This window comes from Pantherophis guttatus, chromosome 3, assembly GCF_059756535.1.
Source record: "Pantherophis guttatus breed Tessera chromosome 3, ASM5975653v1, whole genome shotgun sequence".
NCBI lineage: Eukaryota > Metazoa > Chordata > Lepidosauria > Squamata > Colubridae > Pantherophis > Pantherophis guttatus.
In genome coordinates this window covers 91,585,398-91,603,347 of record NC_142065.1, presented here as the reverse complement: position 1 = coordinate 91,603,347, position 17,950 = coordinate 91,585,398, and the positions used below count along the sequence as shown (strand labels likewise).

General features: G+C 36.3%; 1 protein-coding gene across 6 annotated transcripts in view; it reads right to left on the bottom strand.

Moving 5' to 3' along the window:
* The window catches only part of KIF14 (kinesin family member 14), a 94,272-nt gene that overhangs the window by 35,864 nt on the left and 40,458 nt on the right, over positions 1-17,950 (bottom strand). For 4 of the 6 annotated variants that reach the window (XM_087890035.1, XM_087890036.1, XM_034437431.2 and 1 more), the window contains exon 30: positions 15,717-17,486. The exons of 1 other annotated variant lie outside the window; for it this stretch is intronic. In XM_087890035.1, coding sequence (XP_087746161.1) covers positions 17,110-17,486 — 377 coding nt within the window. In that variant the 3' untranslated portion in view covers positions 15,717-17,109. Of the gene's footprint in view, positions 1-15,716; positions 17,487-17,950 lie in introns of those variants that run through there. One more of the 6 variants, XM_087890037.1, reaches the window with a different exon arrangement.

The window sequence follows — 17,950 nt, the reverse complement described above, 5'->3', positions numbered from 1 at the left end:
AGTTTCTGGGTCTGTCCTTCCCCCCCATAGTTATGTGGTCACATTTTGGTCATTCAGCAACTGGCCTCCTGTCATGTGACCATGTGTCGTGTCATGTGATCATGATTTACATTTTTTTTTTTTTTGGTCAGAGATCAATGTTTACTTCCAATTCCTGGCGAAAAGACAGCCCTTAGCGAATAATGGGTTTGCTTAACAACTGTGGCATTCACCTAACAATCACCAGAAAAAAAGGTCATAAAATTGAATGCAGAAAGAAAACTTTATGAAAACATAAAGCATGATTTGCTTTATGACCCTCACGACTTACGACCAAAATTGCAGGCTCAATTACTGTTGTAAATTGAAAACTATCTGTGTTGGCTCTTCGCCTCTAGTCTCTGTTTTCTGCTGCTATTCTGCTTTATTTTATTTATTTATTTTGGCTTGGCAAAATTTTTCAGAAGTGGTTTGCTGTTGCCTCCTTCCTAGGGCTGAAACAGAGTGACTGGCCAAGGTCATCCAGCTGGCTTCGTGCCTAAAGCAGGACCAGAACTCATGGTCTCCCAGTTTCTTGTCCAATGCTGTAAAAACACTGCACCAAACTGGCTCTCTGCTATATTCGGTTACCCACTCTCTAAAGAGATTGGACCTAGCAGCATGAAAAACATTAAGAAAAGACTTGGCACATAATGCTAATCTTAAAAGGCATAACAGTATAATAGTATAACTGTGAAATAGAATAACAGTACAAGAGCAGAAGGACATACTGTAATGACGTAACAGTCTATAAAAACTTAACAGTGAAACATCAGGGCCAGTTCACCCCTCTTTTGCTATCAAAGGAACTATGGGGAGGGGAGGAAATCAAATGGTAATGATGGAAAAAAAGAAAAACAAACAAAAAAAGTCCTAAATTAGAATATTCTTCCCAAAGTTATGTCTGGGAATTTTATGGGTTTTTTCTCACTGTATTGGTATAATGGGGTCTAGGAGGAAGAATTTGAGATGCTTGACACATCCTGTTCCTGCTGTGATTGGCAGATGCAAAGTAATCACATGTTGCAGGTAATCCTCGATATATAGCCGTTCATTTAGTGACCGTTCGAAGTTACAACGGCAGTGAAAACAGTGATTTATGACCAGTTTTCACAATTACTATCATTGCAGCATCCCAATAGTCACATGATCAAAATTCAGGAGCTTGGCAACTGGCATGTATTTATGATAGTTGCACTGCCCGGGGGTCATGGGATCACCATTTGTAACCTTCCCAGCTGGCTTCTGACAAGTAAAGCCAATGAGAGAAGCCAGATTCTCTTAATGACCGCAATAGTCACTTAACAACTGCAGTGATTCGTTTAACAGCTGTGGCAAAAAAAAAAGGTCGTAAAATGGGGACACTTAACAGCTGTTTAGCTTAGCAGTGGAAATTTTGAGCACATAGTGGTCATATGTGGTCATAGGTCGAGAACTACCTGTACTAGAATAGGACTGGGGAGACATAGTTTCAAGTCTACCTTCAGATATGAAAATTCCCTGAGTGACTTTGGAGCAAACATTACCTCTCAGCTTAGCATCTTCCATCTTCCTACCATGGAGTGGTAGGGAACAACTGGAATAGGGGGAGCTATAGTATGTGTGCCACTTTGAATTCTTAGAGGAAAACTGGAATATACATCTAACAAATATATCAGAAATAACATTTTGCATGGAAAAATAGAATATCTGCCAACTTCCAACTTGGAACATATTTTGACTTACTCAGAAATACACAAAAAACAATTGATCATTCCAAAATAAAAAGGGATAAATTATTCCACTCTCCTTGGCTGATTATGTCATCAATTTTGTCTTTCTGGTGGTTTCAGTTATTTTTGGTTTTGAGGATCATAATCTGTTTAATATCACTGGTACTTTAATGATGTTGACATAAAGATAAGAGCAACTGAAGTCAGTGAAGTTGAATAGAATAGAATAACAGAGTTGGAAGGGACTTTGGAGGTCTTCTAGTCCAACCCAGTGCTTAGGCAGGAAACCCTATACCATTTCAGACAAATGGTTATCCAATCTCTTTTTAAAAACTTCCAATGTTGCAGCATTTACAACTTCTGGAGGCAAGTTGTTCCACTGATTAATTGTTCTGTCAGGAAATTTCTCCTTAGTTCTAAGTTGCTTCTCTCCTTGATTAGTTTCCACCAGGGTGAAATGTTCCCGGTTCGGACCGGATCACCCGATCCAGTAGCGATGGAGGCGGGTGGTTCGGAGAAACCAGTAGGCCCCCCCCCATGCCCAGCTGAGCCGCACAATCATCAGAGGCTTTTTTAATTTTTAAAAGCATTTTTTCTATAACCTGTTCAGCTGAAAAAATGCTTTTAAAAGTAAAAAAAAAGCCTCTGATGCTTGCGCGGCTCAGCTGGGATCGTCAAAGGGATCGTCAGCTGATGATCCAAGCTGAGTTGCCTGATCAGCAGAGGCTTTTTTTCTTTTAAATGCCTCTGACGATCCAAGCTGAGTTGCCTGATCGGCAGAGGCTTTTTTTCTTTTAAAAGCCTCTGACGATCCAAATTGAGTTGCCTGATCGGAAGAGGTTTTTTTTCTTTTAAAAGCTTCTGACGATCCAAGCTGAGTTGCCTGATGGGCAGAGGTTTTTTTTCTTTTAAAAGCCTCTGATGATCCAAACTGAGTTGCCTAATTAGTAGAAGCTTTTTTTCTTTTAAATGCCTCTGACGATCCAAGCTGAGTTGCCAGATCGGCAGAGGCTTTTAAAAGAAAAAAAACCTCTGCCAATCAGGCAACTCAGCTGGGATTATCAGAGCCTTTTGAAAGCATTTTTTTACAATCTCTTCGCCGAAGAGGTTGTAGAAAAAATGTTTTTAAAAGGGGGGGAATTGGCCATGCCCACCCAGTCACATTACCCCCCCCCCACCAAGCCACACCCACAGAACCATTAGTAACAAATTTTAGATTTCACCACTGGTTTCCACCCATTGCTTCTTGTCCTATCCTCAGGTGCTTTGGAGAATAGCTTGACTCCCTCTTCTTTGTGGCAGCCCCTGAGATATTGGAACACTGCTGTTCCAAGGACACTGCTGTTCCAAGGACCCCTGGTCCTTCTTTTAATTAAATTAGACATACCCACTTCCAGTAACCATTCTTTATATGTTTTAGCCTCCAGTCCCCTAATCATCTTTGCTCTTCTCTGCACTCTTTCTAGAGTCTCAACATCTTTTTTATATCATAGCGACCAAAACTGGATGCAGTATTCCAAGTGTGGCCTTACCAAGGCATTATAAAGTGGTATTAACACTTCACGTGATCTTGATACTATCCTTCTGTTTATGCAGCCTAGAACTGTGTTGGCTTTTTTGGCAGCTGCATCACACTGCTGGCTCATATTTAAATGATTGTCCACTAGGACTCCAAGATCCCTCTCACGGTTACTACTGTTGAGCAAGATATCACATATACTATACCTGTGCATATTGTTTTTCTTGCCTAAACCTTACTTTTTTCACCATTGAATTTCATTTTGATAGATAGTAATGTCTCCAACTGGATATTTTGCTATTTCGGGAACCAGTGCTAATGATTCCATAATTATTCACCCCATTTAACAGCCAGTTCACTTTTTACAAAAAGGAGGCAGGTAGGATTTTCAGCAGGGTGAGTTCAGGAAAGCTAAGATGGTAGCCCCAACAGTGCAATCAAAGATTTGCCTGTTTTATATATATTGAGTGCACCAAGTGAAAACATCCATACACACTCCACCCAGCTGCCTAGTTTATAGAGAAACCCTGGTCTTTTGTAATATTATAAAAATATTTTCTCTTGAAACAATTTAAATGCAAACAGCACATAGAGGGTCAACTTATGATACAGGATTTAAAAGTAATTTCAATGTAATAAAGGTAGAGGATTGGGATTTACATCTGCTGAGTGAAAATAATTTCAGCTAAGAGCTTCTCTTAAATTTAGCACCAGCATCAATTGATTTTTAAAAAAATCTCTTAAGGAGTAGAAATTGAGCAAGTAAGCAGTTGCTGGGAAAATTTAAAGTTTTCAAATCCGTGCACCAGATCCCAAATTAGGGCCTAGTCCTGCTATTTTATTTCTGGAATACCCAACCTCAAATTTCAAGCGTAACAGATAACCCCAAAGCACTACAAAATCATCCAGAAATGCTAACTTTGAAAATATCATAAAGGTTTTAAACATACTGTATGGAAATAAATGAATTAATATTATTTAACTTCCCTGGCAGTCCTGCAACAACCTTATTGTTAATACTCTTAGCTATTACAAAGGAGAAGGAACCACTTCTTGGTATTTATTTGTTTGTTTATTTGCTACAGTGAGAAAAACCTGTTTTAAAAGCTGTGATTCCAATTTCAGTCATAAAACATATTCATGGAACCCATATCCACCTGCTTCCGTCCCTTTATTAACTCCTCCCATGTGGTCACAAAGGGGCGAAATGGCCACAGAAATGGAATAGTAGGACTTGCCTCAATCGCAGATGTTGGAAGTTATTTATGTTGGGTTAAGCAGTTCACAGAACAGAGTGGCAGTTTATTGACTGGAGAAAATTAGATTAGTGTCAAACAAACCTGATTTTAGGGGGCTAACTAACTCCCTCAGTGTTAATTGGCTGAATCAATTAGTTTTTTTAGTTCACCCAACACACTAACCCACCCTTCAATAGTTAATCATTCCATGTGAGCAGCCTGTATGCAGGATTAATAGGAATTAAACCTGTATTGGAAGTTAAACTGTAGCTTCCTTGGAACCTGAAGAATATAGATCTTCTATATTCTGGAAACAACATATATAATTCTGAGGTTGATATGAATAGAGATGAAATTCTATTGCAATTGCACTGACTAATTCTTTGCACTGACTCATTCACATAAGCCTGAATTCACAATAAGCCTTTAGAAAAATAGACATTCCATATAGTATACTATACTTACAACCAAATACTGCATGTTTACTTTTTTAAAAGCATCACAAGCTAAAAAATAAGCTAGTGAGCTCTCAAACCACATACAATGTTGTACATAATTAAGTATCTAACCTCAAAAATAATTTCAGACTAATTATCTAGTTGACTTCAGAGGATAATTAGAACTGCGGAAAAAACAATTACTACCAACCTGCCTTCCATTGAGGACCTGTATACTGCACGAGTCAAAAAGAGGGCTGTGAAAATATTTACAGACCCCTCGCATCCTGGACATAAACTGTTTCAACTCCTACCCTCAAAACGACGCTATAGAGCACTGCACACCAGAACAACTAGACGCAAGAACAGTTTTTTTCCCTAACGCCATCACTCTGCTAAAGAAATAATTCCCTCAACACTGTCAAACTAGTTACTAAGTCTGCATTATTATTAATCTTCTCATCGTTCCTATCACCCATCTCCTCCCACTTATGACTGTATTACTGTAACGTTGTTGCTGGTATCCTTAAGATTTATATTGACTGTTTCCTTATGACTATCATTAAGTGTGGTACCTTATGATTCTTCACGAATGTATCATTTCTTTTATGTACACAGAAACCAAGACAAATTCCTTGTGTGTCCAATCACACTTGGCCAATAAAGATTTCTATTCTATTCTATTCTATTCTATTCTATTCTATTCTATTCTATTCTATTCTATTCTATTCTATTCTATTCTATTCTATTCTATTTAATTCAGTCATCACTTCATGTTTTAGGTGGTAAGGAACATACAGGTTTGAAAAGCAAAATTATCTTTTCTCAAAAGGTACATTTGTCCAGTGTCAATTATAGATTATTACTCATTCCTCAGAATCATTTGAGTACTTTGTTAAGATAACAGGGCAAATTCATCCTGTTTTCAGAGCTTTGTAACATGCTTTATTAGGTAATTGATACACCAGGCTCATGCTTACACATCATCAACTCAGCTGACAGTCTGAGGAATGAAGAAAAGCTCTAACAACACTTTGTCATTGACAAGCAACATTTATATCGCTAACACTAAGCACTATATTCCATAAGTAAATAAGATGCAAGGAAACCCACGGAATCTAGTTAAACATTCAAAGAAGGTCAAATCATGAATTGGACAATCCACATTTAATATGAAAACTCAGTGGGGCAAAGGATACTTTTACTTTTCTCCAACAATTTAATGTATACAAGAATATTTATGCAAGGGTATGAATATGCAAGCCCAACTGAGTTCTCAGTCCATGAAACAGAATATAAGATTTCCACCTTACATATTAGACTTATAGGAGGCAACATGGTTATGATCCTACCATTAGTACAACTATGTGTATTTGTCCAAAACAGTGTCTCTCCCAAGTGCCCTTGCAAATGGAATGGGATTTTCTCCAAAAAAAAAAAAAATAGTTGAGGAACTTGTGGCCCTCAAGATATTGTTGAAATCCAGCTCTCCTTGGCATGGAACTTATTATTCAAAGAATAAAAATCAAACTTTTCCCTTAGGAGATGGTTCACCCTTCTAGAACATTTTAAGCTAGGAGCTGGATTGAAATAAAAACAACAACTATTCAATAAGATGGAGGAAACTGTAACGAAATGTGATGTTCTATTTGTAATCTTCATCATATTCATTCTCAAAGATAGCATCTTAGTAAAATGTATTCCCCACATGCTGTAATTTTAGCAGGCATATCATCCAAGAAGAAAAAAACTAGAATTTCCATTTGAATTAACATCCACCATTTGAATTCTCTCCACTTCATTTTTTTTAAATTGAATTTTACATCTGACCACTTCTCTCCAAGTCTTCCAAAAAGGATTTTATGCACACCACAAGCGAGTCAGTTCTCACCCTCTTCCCTACCGGAGTCCAAAAAACATAATCCAGTCAGGGTCCTATCCTCTGAGCTATTACAGAAGAACAAAAACCTCCTTGCCCCAATTGCCTAAAATAAAAATAAAATACATTTCCAATGCTCTCTAACCTTGTTTTCTGTATGTATTTATATCCATTTCTCTGATGGTTAGTCTTCCAGAAAGCTATGCAAGGGAAGCTATATTTTTTTTAAAAGGTAATGAAATAATTTAAATCCTCAAACATTTTTCCAGCCCCCTTTCTTGCATTCTAAATGCTCCCCTGATATAGGAAGGTGAAATGATAACATGTCAGCAAATGTGAAACCGGGCACTTTTCCAAAATAGCTGTGCCCATAGCTCTGTGCTGCTTTTTATAATTTGCACTGGGAAGGTAAGTTGTGAGAAAACATGCTGGAAGAGGAAAAGGAGGAAGGAGACAGTAATGAAAAGATGAATCATCAAGCAGTGAGGTAAAGGTTCCTATGAATGGGGAAAAGGAAAATAGCAGCCTTGCTGTGGATTCAAATAAAACAGAACAGAGTTGGAGTCCATTCCTCCAAACCAGTGGTGGGTTGCCCCCGGTTCGGGCCAGTTCACAAGAACCAGTAGTAAAACTGGCGGGAGGCTCCATCCACTGACCCAGACGTCATCATATGCGATCTGCGCATCTGCAGAAGAGCGCGTGCGGGCACGATGCGAACCGGTAGTAAAGGTACGTAAAACCCACCTCTGCTCGAAACTAATATTAAAGCCCAACATGGACTCCTCCACAGACAGAAGACAGCAATTCCAAGAATTTTTTTAACCAACTTTCTTTAGTTTTTCTTTACAATGAGATATTCAAATGATAAATGCACATTTGGTTATTAAAACTAAATTAATTTTTGCATTCAATATTAGCGCTACCTTAGACAACTCAGATGTTCCCTTTCTCCTTAATTTCATCTAAAAAATTCTGGGAATTTCAATACTCCCATCAGAAGGGCAAGACCTTAGGGAAATTAATGATTATGGGCTCTCATTTCAGACTTTCCAATGCTCAGCTGAATATAAGCTAACTTTTGTATCAATATAAAAGATACCATTTCTTTTACAATGACAGTTGTCAACCAAGATTTATCGCCCACTGACAAAATGATATGAGATCTTCAACTATTTTTGTACATCAAATTAATGTCCAGAAAAGCACTCAGTAGGACCTAAGTCAGTTTGCAGTTTGGAAAAGAAAATCAAAATATCTGTAAACATTTCTAGTATCCAAGTAATAAATGTGCAAATCCTTATTTTGGCTAGAGAGCAAATTGTCATCTCCAACCATGGTGCAGTGAAATTGACAAGCTAAACCTTGTGGAATTTTTAGCCACACATCACTCCTCATCAGAAGCTGTTTTCATGGGAAATGACCAAACATGATATTTCTTACACTGAAGAATTTTTACTTTGGCTTTCCTGATGTGGTTTCCATTTGTAACACTTCCTTTAGTTTTTCTTTACAATTAAATATTCAAATGATGTGCTGATAAATGCACATTTGGTTATTATTAAAACTGAAATGATTTTTGTATTTGAGACTGGTGCTACCTTAGATAACTCAACTATTTCCTTTCTCCTTAAACATTTGAAAACACAGTCAGTCATGTAATTATCAACAATTTGAGGATTTCAGTGTACTTGGTTAGGTAATAATGACAGATGAAATTGTTTTAATTAAAGAGATGAAATTATTGGTGGAAGTGTTCAATCTCTAAAAGAGTTGCCTGCTTGTTTTTGGGCCTGTGCTTTGTGTCATTTCAGTTCATCTTAATAAAAGTATAAAAGTACCATAGATATTGATAGAATAGAATAGAATAGAATAGAATAGAATAGAATAGAATAGAATAGAATAGAATAGAATAGAATAGAATAGAATAGAATTCTTTATTGGCCAAGTGTCTTTGGTGCATATGCTCTCAGTATACATAAAAAGACAAGATACACTTGTCAGGAATCACAAGGTACAACATCCAGTGACAGTCATATAGTACAATAAGCAATCGAATCATACTAGGAAATAATCAATATCAATCGCAAGGATACAAGCAACAAAGTTACAAAGTTATATGCCATCAAGTAATTTTTGGCTCCTAGTGGCTACATAGATTTCTACAGTAAATAATAAACAAATAAATAAAGTAGAATCCTAGCATATATTACAAAAATAGTGTGATACAGTAGCACATTGTCATGTAAATATTTATAAGACTGTATTCAATGTTTGTTAGGGAGGTAATAGCTTTTGATCCACTGGACCGTACATACTTCAGGTAAAAATGTACTGTTTAAAGTGCCCTTGTATAGTACAAGTTTTTATTCTACATAAATTGCAGGACCCTTCAGTGGGAACCATTTTATCTCTGAGTTACCTACTGACTATATTACAATATGAGAGAGAGAAAGAGATTGTACTTCCTGTACTCCAACCCCACATACATATTGAAAGTACATTTACCAGAATAAGTCATAGACTACAATGGGATCTCAATTCCATTAAGGAGATTAAATGGAGGATGGATCACACACATATTTTGCTTACAGATTTTCTAACATTTCTAATTTTGCTTTGTTTTGTTTTAAATTTAAGGAGTAGATTAATTGAAAAAGTCTGCTGAAGCCCTACAAAGTGACTGCCGGTCAAAATAAGCAATACTAAGTTATATGAACCAACAACTTGATCTGGCTGTTAAAAATATAGTCAGTATGCATACAGATATTACTAACAGAACAACAAAAATAGCTATTCTCTAACTATAGAATTTGTCAGGTTTTTACTTACTTTCTTATGGAATAGGTTAGGGTGTGGGTGTTTTAAAAATAGACTTTTTCAGTTTGGGAAAGAGGTGGAGGCAGGAAGAGGTGATTTTTCCAGAGCATTGCTTACTTTTAGAAGAGAAATCCTTAGCACGCCTTAAAAGAGCCGCATAAATTGTAGCAGTATATTATGAAATGCTTCCATCTAGTGGAATAAAAATTATCTGCATGGTACTGAAATAACACCGAAAATGTATTTTCAAAACTTTCCATTAAAATACCTCTGCATATTGGTTATATTGCACCTTTCTTTTGTTAATAATTTTGTCTCCTAATCAAGATGTACCCTGTTTTCCCAAAAATAAGAAAATCCCTTAAAATAAGCCCAACCAGGCTTTTGAGTGCATCCGCTAAAATAAACCTCCCCCCCCAAAATAAGCCCTCCCCGAAAATATTTAAACGCAGAGCTGGAAATCAGGTAAGACGGCAAGACGGCAAGAGGAGACCCATCTTGCTCCATGTGCCCCAAAATAATAAGATCTACCCGAAAATAAGGCCAAGCGCTTATTTCGGGATTCAAAAAAATATAAGACAGGGTCTTATTTTCGGGGAAACATGGTAGTATCTACTTCAATTTTGTTTTGCTCTAGCAGTTTTAACAGATAATGATTTCTAAGTGAACCATAAGAAAAAGAATCCAAAATCTACACTTAGCCAGTTAATTTTATCGGGGTAAACTAAAGATAAAGTAGTTAAAGAGAGCCAATTTGGCCTAGTGGTTAAGGCACCAGCTAAAAACCAGGAGACAGTGAGTTGTAGTCTTACCTTAGGCATGAAAGCCAGTTGGGTAACTTTATCTCAGTCACTCTATCTCAGCCCAACCCAACCCATCTCACAGAGTTGTTGTTGTGGGAAAAATAGAAGGAGGAAGGAATATTAGATATGTTTGCCACCTTGAGTTATTTATAAAAAATATGGTGGTATCTAAATTAATAAACCATTTTTAGAAATAAAGTACCAGGAAGGAAAGTTTGGATGGTAGAAGATGTTCAGCATATGCCAATATCACTTTTCATTGACATTGAAAATATATAAACTTATCCAGGATCAAACCAAAATTACCAAAGATTCTTACAAAGACTTTAGGGGAGGAAGGGAAGCAAAAAATTTCAGTCCCTCATTTTTGGAAGCATAAAAAATCCGTTGTTAAAATAAAAACAGTTTTATCTTTACCTCCAGAAAGTGGAAGATTTTTAAATGGTAAGCAAAGCTGGACTAATTTAAACATGTACTAATTTGTGAGACATAAAAATGAGAATAGAAGCCATGAAAGAGAGGCCAGTTTATAACCTGAGAGAAAAATCTTTATAAACTTTCTTGTGACCTAATAAAGACATCGCCTATGTATTGCTTTATACTGTAATCTATTAGGAAAATTAAACCTCTGATCTTACCATGTTTTTATATTTGCAGTGTCAGTCTCTAAATGATGGAAAGCAAAGATACATTCAGAATTAAGCAGATCATTTCACTATTGTCTGCAATATACTTTTGAATTGATGGTATTTTTATGCCAAATTAATCTAGCAATATATTTCATTTAATGTTTCAGCTCCATTGCTGTCTCCTAAAATAAAATTCCTTGATCTTTGATCTTGTTCAGTAGATTTCCTTTTTTAAAAAAACATGCAGAGAGTTTGAAGGCCTGCAGCTGAGCAGTTTTGTCAGCCACCGATGGACAAATTTGCTCTTGTTCCACATCACGTAATCATGCCTGACAGCTTAATTTATCACCAGATATTTAAAGTATCTAAGACATTTCCTCCATTAAGAGCTTCCGTTTATACTTTTTAAAATTGCAATATTTGTTGTCCATCATTGCTGGATTTAACTCCCTTTTTGGCTTCAGTAAAAGATACTGAGGTTATTGGGTGGAGCTATAAGCAATGCCATATAATTTTTGTTGAAGAAACATCATTCAAGTGCTTCTAGCTTAATTAGAAATACCAGTTTTTAAACTCTTAAAATGCACATTCTATGCTTGCCAAAAAGGAAATGGATTTTAGTTCAAAATGACTTGAAATAAAAGCAGATGAATGCTTTTTCTCCTTGAATGTTTAAGCATTAAAACAAATATATGACATCACTACCCTTGCATTTCTCAGTAATTTTTTCCAGGATTGAACTTTTGTGGCTGCAAACCTAATTTTTTAAGGAATACCAGCTGCACTTCAGTGTCCATGTACATGGCTCAGTGTGTGTGTGTGAGAGAGAGAGAGAGAAATATGACTAGCCACCCACTTTCAAGCTTGTAATATTATTATTATACCATAAAGGGCTAGCTTTCATAATTTTCTGTTATACTATTAAGAATCTGGCCTCTAAAAATTGGCTACTTTCTATAGGTAGTTCTCGACTTATGGCTATAATTGAACCCAAAATTTCTGTTAAGTGACCTTTGATCCCCATTTTACATACTTCCTTGCCACAGTTGTTAAGTGAAGCACTGCAGTTATTAAGTTAGCAACATGGTGTTAAATGAATCTGGCTTTCCCACTGACTTTGCATATCAGAAGGTCACAAAAGGTGATCACATGACCCCAGGATATGCAACCATCCTATATATGAAGCAGTTGCCGAACATCTGAATCTTGATCATGTGACCATGGGGATAATGCAAGTCGTTAAGTGGGAAAAACAGTCATAAGTCACTTTTTTCAGTGCTGTTGTAACTTCACGGTTACTAAACAAATGGTGGTCAGTCAAGGACTATCTGTATGTTCCTGTATAAAAGTGAATGTAAAAACAAGGGCTCTAGCTGAACCTGAACCAAATTGAAATGCAGAAGTTAACATACAGAATCCTAATCAGTGGTGGGATTCAGCCAGTTCGCACCACTTCGGGAGAACCAGTTGTTAACTTTCTGAGCAGTTTGGTGAACTGGTTGTTGGAAGAAATCATTAGGGCAGAGAACCAGTTGTTAAATTATTTGAATCCCACCACTGATCCTAATCTAATTGTCTTCCATTGTTATAAGTGCAAAGCCATCTCCTAGCCATTTAAAATAAGAAGGGGAAAGCAATAGTTTAATTAAGTGGATCAACAGTCAAATTCTTAATTTGAAGGGTCGAATTGAGCAACTCTCTTCTTATTTTACTTTAGAAACAAACAAGACATTACCTTACGACATCTGAAAAGGGGATAGTAGGCAGAAAAAGCTATTTCTGATGCTAATCTTGAGGCCAGATAGAAACCTCTTATATAATATTCAATTAGGTAAATGATGAACTGAGAAGGACTTTTCAATTAAAAATGTCTAGGCAGTTTAAAATACTATCTACTTGGCTGAAATCAGACAATTATATATCCAATATAAGTCAGGGACAAGCAGGAAGACTCACACAAGCCTCAAGCTAATTACTTTCTGCCTAAACTACAGGAATCTCTCCACACTGCTTGCCTTCCCTTGGGAACAGATAGATATGGTTCCATGAGTTAGGGTGGGGGTCAGTCCTGAATCTCTTGCAGCTATGCAACGATTCAAGGCTAATTCCCCATTTTGATTCAAGGCTAATTCCCCATTTAAGCTCTCCTCCCTTCCTCGATGAGCATTTCCCAACAATGCCAGCCTGTACCAGAGGTATCTCAAGATGCCATTGCTGGCTATTGGGGGTGAATCACTCGCCCCCACGGAGAGGGCTCGTAACTTGGGCGTCCTCCTGGATGCACGGCTGTCTTTAGAAGATCATTTGACGGCCGTGGCGAGGGGGGCTTTCTATCAGGTTCGCCTGATACGCCAGTTGCCCCCTTTCTAGATCGGGACTCCCTACGCACAGTCACTCAGGCACTCGTCACTTCCCACCTGGACTACTGCAACACTCTCTACATGGGGCTCCCCCTGGGGTGCACCCAGAGGCTCCAGCTGGTCCAGAACGCGGCCGCGCGGGGGATTATGGGGGCGACGAGGCGCTCCCATGTGACACCTCTCCTGCACGAGCTGCACTGGCTCCTGGTGGTCTTCCGGGTGCGCTTCAAGGTGTTGGTGACCACCTTTAAAGCGCTCCATGGCTTAGGGCCGGGGTACTTACGAGACCGCCTTCTGCCACCAATAGCCTCCCACCGGTCAGTACGCTCACACAGAGTGGGCCTCCTCAGGGTGCCGTCCGCCAGACAATGTCGGCTGGCGACCCCCAGGGGGAGAGCCTTCTCTGTGGTAGCGCCCACCCTCTGGAACAACCTCCCCCCAGAGTTACGTACAATAACAGACCTCCGGATTTTTCGTCGGGCCCTGAAAACCCATTTATTTCAACTAGCTGGGCTGGCTTGAGTCAAATTTTAAACTGATTTTAAATTGGAATTGTTTTAATTACGGCCAAAATATTTAATTATTTTAATCAGTTTTTAGATTTTGTATGTTTTGTATGTATGTCTTGTTTTTACTTTGGCTGTTCACCGCCCTGAGTCCTATATTGGAGAAGGGCGGTATAGAAATTTAAACAAACAAATAAATAAATAAATAAAGACATCCGTGGCACCATTTGTAATCTACAAATAAATTATATTTAAATAATATTTAAATCATAGACTGTTATTCAGCTAAAACCTTACACCTAGCTTTCCACAAAGAAAGTATACATATGGGAGGGTTCATTTTTTAAACAAAAATGTATTTCTATTTTTCAAAATACAAATTACATACAAAATTGATAAAACACCCAAAAATACAGTTAAACAAGGCCATATGTAAATTTGATTTAAAAATAGTAATAAAAGCCAAAGGAAAGAAAGTCAAAAGGCTTCATATATTAGACTGAACCAGTCACTGGTTTACTAATATCATACATAACAATATCATAAATATCACATTTTGCCACAGTAGTATTTACTACTTTAGTCTTTGATTAGTAGAAAATATCACTTTTTCATAACAGTTAAGTCGCACTTTATGGTATACTTCCATATACCACACAATTATATATGTGGTATATAACTCAACATCACATTAACATGTTTAACATTTAAAGATTTCCTTGATTAAAGATTAAAACACTATTCCAAAGATACCAGATGATCAGATGACCATGGTATATGGGCCTACACCTCTTACAAAGAAAATCTGATGTTCATCCTTTCAAATACATGTTTGAGGAATCACCTATGCTTAAAATACATTTTTAAATTATCAACATTATCCTCAATTAATTTTAACATTTTAAAGATATAAATCCATTGATAGGGCATAATTAGAGACCTCAGTTCTTTTCAGTTTATATTAAATTTTAAAATAATTATTTGGAACTATTTTTGTGGATCTGGTTAGTATCTTCCAAGCAGGGTATTCACAACGCATTATAGACAATTGTGATCAAATTTGATCAAATGTCTGCAAACAGAGCAATGCATCTGCAATTAAATAGATGTAGTTCTTTATTTTACCTCTGGGTGGCATTATTACTCTAAAAAGAAAGTTGAAGTGGAGCATTATACAAAGGTTTAGTATTTGATGGTATAAAAACATGACCTAATTCTTAAATGTGGGTTACTTTCTTTCTATAGCATTAAGAGTTCCAAAACAACTGAAACCGGAAAGAATATTTTAGCATTGCCTATAGAGGAATTTTAAACCAAAATGTTTTGAGTTACTAGCCATATAAAATGCACATAGCTATCTATATGGAATTAACGTTGACCCATTTAGAAGTGATGGAATCAAGATTAATCATGAGATAGACATTTCGATTAAACTAGCCCAAATTCATAACACAATAATGTTTTCATAGAACTAGTTTGGTATAGTAGTTAAGGCACCAACTCCAGTGATTCATTTAACAACTGTGGCAAGAAAGGTTGTTAAAAGTTTCTGTTGCGAAGAAAGACAGTTATTAAGTGAGTTTTACACTTAACAACTGTCTTGCTTCACAACAGAAATTTTGGTGTCAATTGTGATTGTATGTCGAGGACTACCAGTATAAATCCCATCCAGAAGCATAATACCAGTCTGCCTAATAATAAATATATGAACTGCTATTACAAAAATTACAGATAAAATCAATCCATACAAAGTAAAAATTCTAAAATATAAATGTACGAATAAAAACCAAGGCACATATTTCAATATAATACTTTAATATGACTTTTGCACAGCATTTTAAATATATATACGGATAGTTACATTAAAAAAACATTTTTATTCCTATAAATTCTGACTACATGCAAAATCTTTATAATTTAACTTTAATATTACAGGCATTTTACATACATACAGTATAAGTGCAAATGTTTGTGGAAAACATAGGTAGGACATGATTATGAATATGAATACATCAATCAAATCTGAATTTCTTTCCCCAGCATGAAAGCAAAAATGTTTACTTCTCTTTGTGTTGGGACAAGAATCTTTTAAGGTCTTCAGCTGATGGTGAACCTTTGATTCTTTAACAGAGCTATATTAAAACAGAACAGTTTTTGCTTTCAAACTATATGCACTACAAAAAAACAGCAGAGGGAAGGACTATTCAGAAACTATCTTCCTCCTTAAAAAAAAAATACTAGTCCCTGAGATGACAAAAAATGTGTGCAGAGGTGTTTAAATCACTATATTGTCACATCATATTTACCCCATGTATCACCTGGGACCCATATTGCTATGTATAAGCTTTCCAGCTTTCTTTTTAAAGCAATTTTCAATAAATCATTAAGGCAACCTTCAGTCTAGCTTTTTAATTAGTAATTATACATTACTGCTAAATGATAAAACTTATGTGCATTTTGCACTTGCTCACAAATCCATTTGCTGTATACTAGGCTCAATATGCAGTCAAGGAAAGACTTAACTGCAAAATAGACTGCATATTCCTCTTATTAATACCAAATGACACAACATTAATCTAAATAACAATGCCCTCGTTTTCCGGAGAAAGGGAAAAAGTTAGTCGCCTTGAATATAGTTGCCCTAGTTATAAGCAGTAAATAAAATAACTTTACCTCATTAAACATTCATAAATATAAGACCAGTGCAGAATGAAGTGATATGTCTTCTTTGATATGAGCTCGGAGGTTTAAAATAAACTTATTGTGTTCCTGCAGAATGAACTGAATTTTGAACAGTGAATTTTTCTATCTAAATTTCATCTGCAATGAAAACAAGACCAGGTTGTACATTTGTGGACCAAGAATTTTTTTCCATGGTGTTTTCCTCTATTTTCTCTCTTTAGTGAGAAAATTAAATCAAATCTACACAAAGCCATTGGTTCATACAATATTTTACATGCATTGTATGGAAACACACATGTATCTGATTTTCCACATCCCGGTAAAGCAATGGCAATATGAGCCAATTGTGAATTGAATTTCAGTTCTCCTGAGATATTCATTTGTGACACTATTATATCAAGATAGAGAACCTTTACAGTATATAAATATAGCTTTCTGAACGATCCCTAATCTAAAGCAATAATTTATTCACAATCGATTCATATTCAATCCCGAGGTAAGTGTGTGATTTATACCCAATGTAAAGTTTCCCTTAGGTTTTCAGGGATAGACGAAAGTTTATACTCCTTTTTTGGAACTGTTTTTCGCTTCTCAAAGTTTGTAGGTTCACCTCTTACAATTTGTTTTCCTTGAGATTTAGCATTCGGCATGCCACCATCCTGAAGGTGGAATGAATTCTGTTTCTCTTCAAGTTCAAAACTTATAATGAGTGACTGTGCTACAGAGTTCAACTCATCCTGGTTCACCACTGGTGGGATTTCTTGAAGAGGACAGTCTGTTGAACTAACAGGCAAAGTAGGTGATGGATAGAGAGCTGTAAAACTCCCAGTTAGGGTGCAGATCTTTTTAATAAGAAATCTGAATGGACTTTTGTTTCTATAGGCACCTGCAAGGGGGAAAAAAAGTAAATCAAATCTAAAACAATTGAAAATTAAGGAGTTCTGTCACTTATGTATTATTTGAAAAGAGACTAAAATAATTTATATTCTTCTGACTTATTTTATGGAAATGATGTACAAATGTACATAACTATTGAATTGACTATTTGTCAGGGCTGTAATTTGTTCCAATATTTGGAAATCTGTTTAAGGCTCCCTTAAACATCAACCATAAAGTTATTTTTTAAAAAAACACCTTCCAGTAAATAATAATATGTAGAAGCTGTTCAATAGGCATCTATTCACTTTTTAAGAAGGGCACCAGGTTTTTATGAAGCAGTTACATTTCTGGAATGAAAATCAATAGGAGCTGCTTGTGTATATATCAGCAAACAAACTCAAGAATAAAAGAGCAAATCAGCTAGAAATAGACTATAGTAACTGTGGAAATAGACTTGTTGCAAATTAAACT